This window comes from Argentina silus, assembly GCF_951799395.1.
Source record: "Argentina silus genome assembly, chromosome: 17".
NCBI classification, from domain to species: Eukaryota; Metazoa; Chordata; class Actinopteri; order Argentiniformes; family Argentinidae; genus Argentina; species Argentina silus.
In genome coordinates this window covers 15,687,740-15,690,239 of record NC_139671.1, presented here as the reverse complement: position 1 = coordinate 15,690,239, position 2,500 = coordinate 15,687,740, and the positions used below count along the sequence as shown (strand labels likewise).

The 2,500-nt window shown below is 50.8% G+C and overlaps 1 protein-coding gene across 1 annotated transcript in view; it reads right to left on the bottom strand.

Annotated features, from left to right (window-relative positions):
- Window positions 1–2,500, bottom strand: part of ift172 (intraflagellar transport 172) — a 37,464-nt gene that overhangs the window by 26,325 nt on the left and 8,639 nt on the right. The window contains exons 14-16 of the mRNA XM_083688351.1: window positions 2,173–2,258; window positions 609–721; window positions 52–219 (exon numbers count right to left, since the gene is read on the bottom strand). Of these exons, the coding sequence (XP_083544477.1) occupies window positions 52–219; window positions 609–721; window positions 2,173–2,258 (367 nt within the window). The remainder of the gene's footprint in view (window positions 1–51; window positions 220–608; window positions 722–2,172; window positions 2,259–2,500) is intronic.

The window sequence follows — 2,500 nt, the reverse complement described above, 5'->3', positions numbered from 1 at the left end:
TGTGTGTGTGTGTGTGTGTGTGCGTGCGTGCGTGTACCACAGTGCTCTCACCCTGAGAGGGAACATGGTGACCCTCTCTGGGCTGTCGATGTTGTACCACACGCACAGGTTGCCCCTGTTCTGGCCCACCACCACATCGCTGCCTGGGACCCACTGGACGTAGGAGCAGAAACTCAACACGGTGGTCTTCAACCCGCTCTCAATGTCGTACAGGTGGAGCTGTGGGGGGGGGGGGGGGGAGGACAGTTAGATAATGTGGTTGATTGTGGAGCAGGAAGAACGAATGAAATGTGTGTGTGTGTGTGTGTGTGTGTGTGTGTGTGTGTAAGAGAGCCTCATATCACCAAGCATCTCATCAGCACCTCTCAAAACTACCGTTCTATTCCTACCAGCTCCTCCTGTAACATATTCAAGATCATCTCTTCACCGTATGAGTAAAACAAGTCACTTTTCAGTGGTTGGACCCCCCCCCCCCCCTACCCCCCCACCCCCCCTTAGGGATTCCCAATTAAAATGCTTTGCCATCCTTTGCCCGGGGGCGAGAACATCAAACGGGCACGGCTCTGGGGCTCTAGGGCTCTGGGGCTGGCAGCACCGGGCAGTCTCACCCGCAGCTTCTTGTCCCTGAAGAGCAGCTTGTGCCCCGTCTCGTTGAGCTCCAGCCAGTCAATCTTAGAGTCGTGACTGATGGTGCCCAGGTTGTAACCGCCAGCCAGGTCCACTGAGAGACAGAGAGAGAGAGAGAGAGAGAGAGAGAGAGAGGGAGAGAGAGGGAGAGAGAGAGAGAGAGGGAGAGAGAGAGGAGATGATTACCACGGCTGTGCCTGTAGCTATAGCAATCACAGAGGATGGAGAGAGAGAGAGAGAGAGAGAGAGAGAGAGAGAGAGAGAGAACATGGAGGAGGAGGTTGTAAATGATGCTCGACAGACATGTTACATCTCTGTTCTGTTCACCTGACAGAGACAGACAGGAACACTGTGAGAAATAATGTGAGGGGCTCAGAGAATAAAGAAAGGCAGCCATGACAAGGCAATAATACTGCAATGTAAACATCAACAACAACAACACCACTCATTCATTCAGTCTAACAAACAACTCTCTGACTGTATGACTCTCTCATGAATCACATGTCCCAGAAGGATGGCTTTGCCTTTGTTCCGTAACACAAATTATTTCTGCGAGAGAGACGCGGTTTAAATAGCCATTTTCCAATTTACACTTACAGACCGGGTTTTAAGTACACAACAGGCAGAGAGGGTTAGGGTTAGGGAGGGAAGGGGAGGGAGGGGAGGAGGGGGGGGGGGGGGGGGTAGAAAGGGGGGAGAGAGAGAGAGAGAGAGAGAGAGAGAGACAGAAAAAAAGAAAAGAAAAAGCTCTTGTCAGTCAAGGGGAGAAATAAATTGGATGGAGGTTGTTTCTCATTTTCACCACCTGATAGAAAAAAAAGGCGACAGCAGCCGACATGCCTGGACTTAATTAGCGCAGGAAGTGGACAGGGCTGCCCGGCGCGGCGAGCGGTGAGCGAGCGGGCAGGCAGGCGGAGCGGCAGATGGCGCCGAGCCTCGGAGCTGCCTGCCTCAACACTGGGCCAGGCTTCACACTCAACACCACCTCAGCCTCGGCAGCCCTGCCTGTACGGGGTCACAGCCAAATTGAAAGGCATTCTCAGTGATGAGGTGGGGGGGGGGGTGGGCATATGTCTGCTTCATCACACCTCTCTGTTCTTACCCTCACAGGGGGGAGAGCGGGGAGGGTAGAGAGGAGAGAGGCGGGGGGGGGGGGATGTCGTTTACCTAATCAATACCATAAGCAGTATTTGAGCCTGGACATGAATGAGGATCATCCATCAAAAAAAGTGGAAAGTCAGCACCTTTAAAGCGTCAGACGCTCTTTATCAGCAAATAAGAGTGGGGAGGAGGGGCGGGCAAGAGAATGAATGTGTCTGTCAGCCACTTTTAATAACAGACATTTTGCCATGACATCAAATAGCACCATTGGATATTGGATAAGGATATTTTATATAAATATCAACTTATAGCATCTGATATTTTTGGCACGGTCATAATAACCTTGACTTAACCTTGAACCGAAGAACTACATCTCCCAGCAGCACAGTAGTCCTTGGTCTTCGGTTCAAAGGGCACACGGCAGACCACACCACCCAGGCTTACCAATAGCAATGGTCTTGATGTCAATCAGGTAGGCTAGCTTCTTGTTGTCCTCTACGCCTCTCTGTTTCCTCTCGTTCAGACGGACACTAGAGGTGCAGGCAGACACACGTGTGGAGGCAGACAGACAGGGGAGCGATAGGTGAATGTTAATCTCAACCAGAACGTCCAACACCATTAGGAGAAAAAGCAATCTCCTATCTGACAATCTTGACAGCCTGAATATATGAGTATGGATTTGTAATGACTAACTTTGTCCAATGAAAACTAGTGTCTCTTGACAGCCGTATGCAAAACATTCATCCTCCTGCTTCTGGATTCTCCTTAGTGT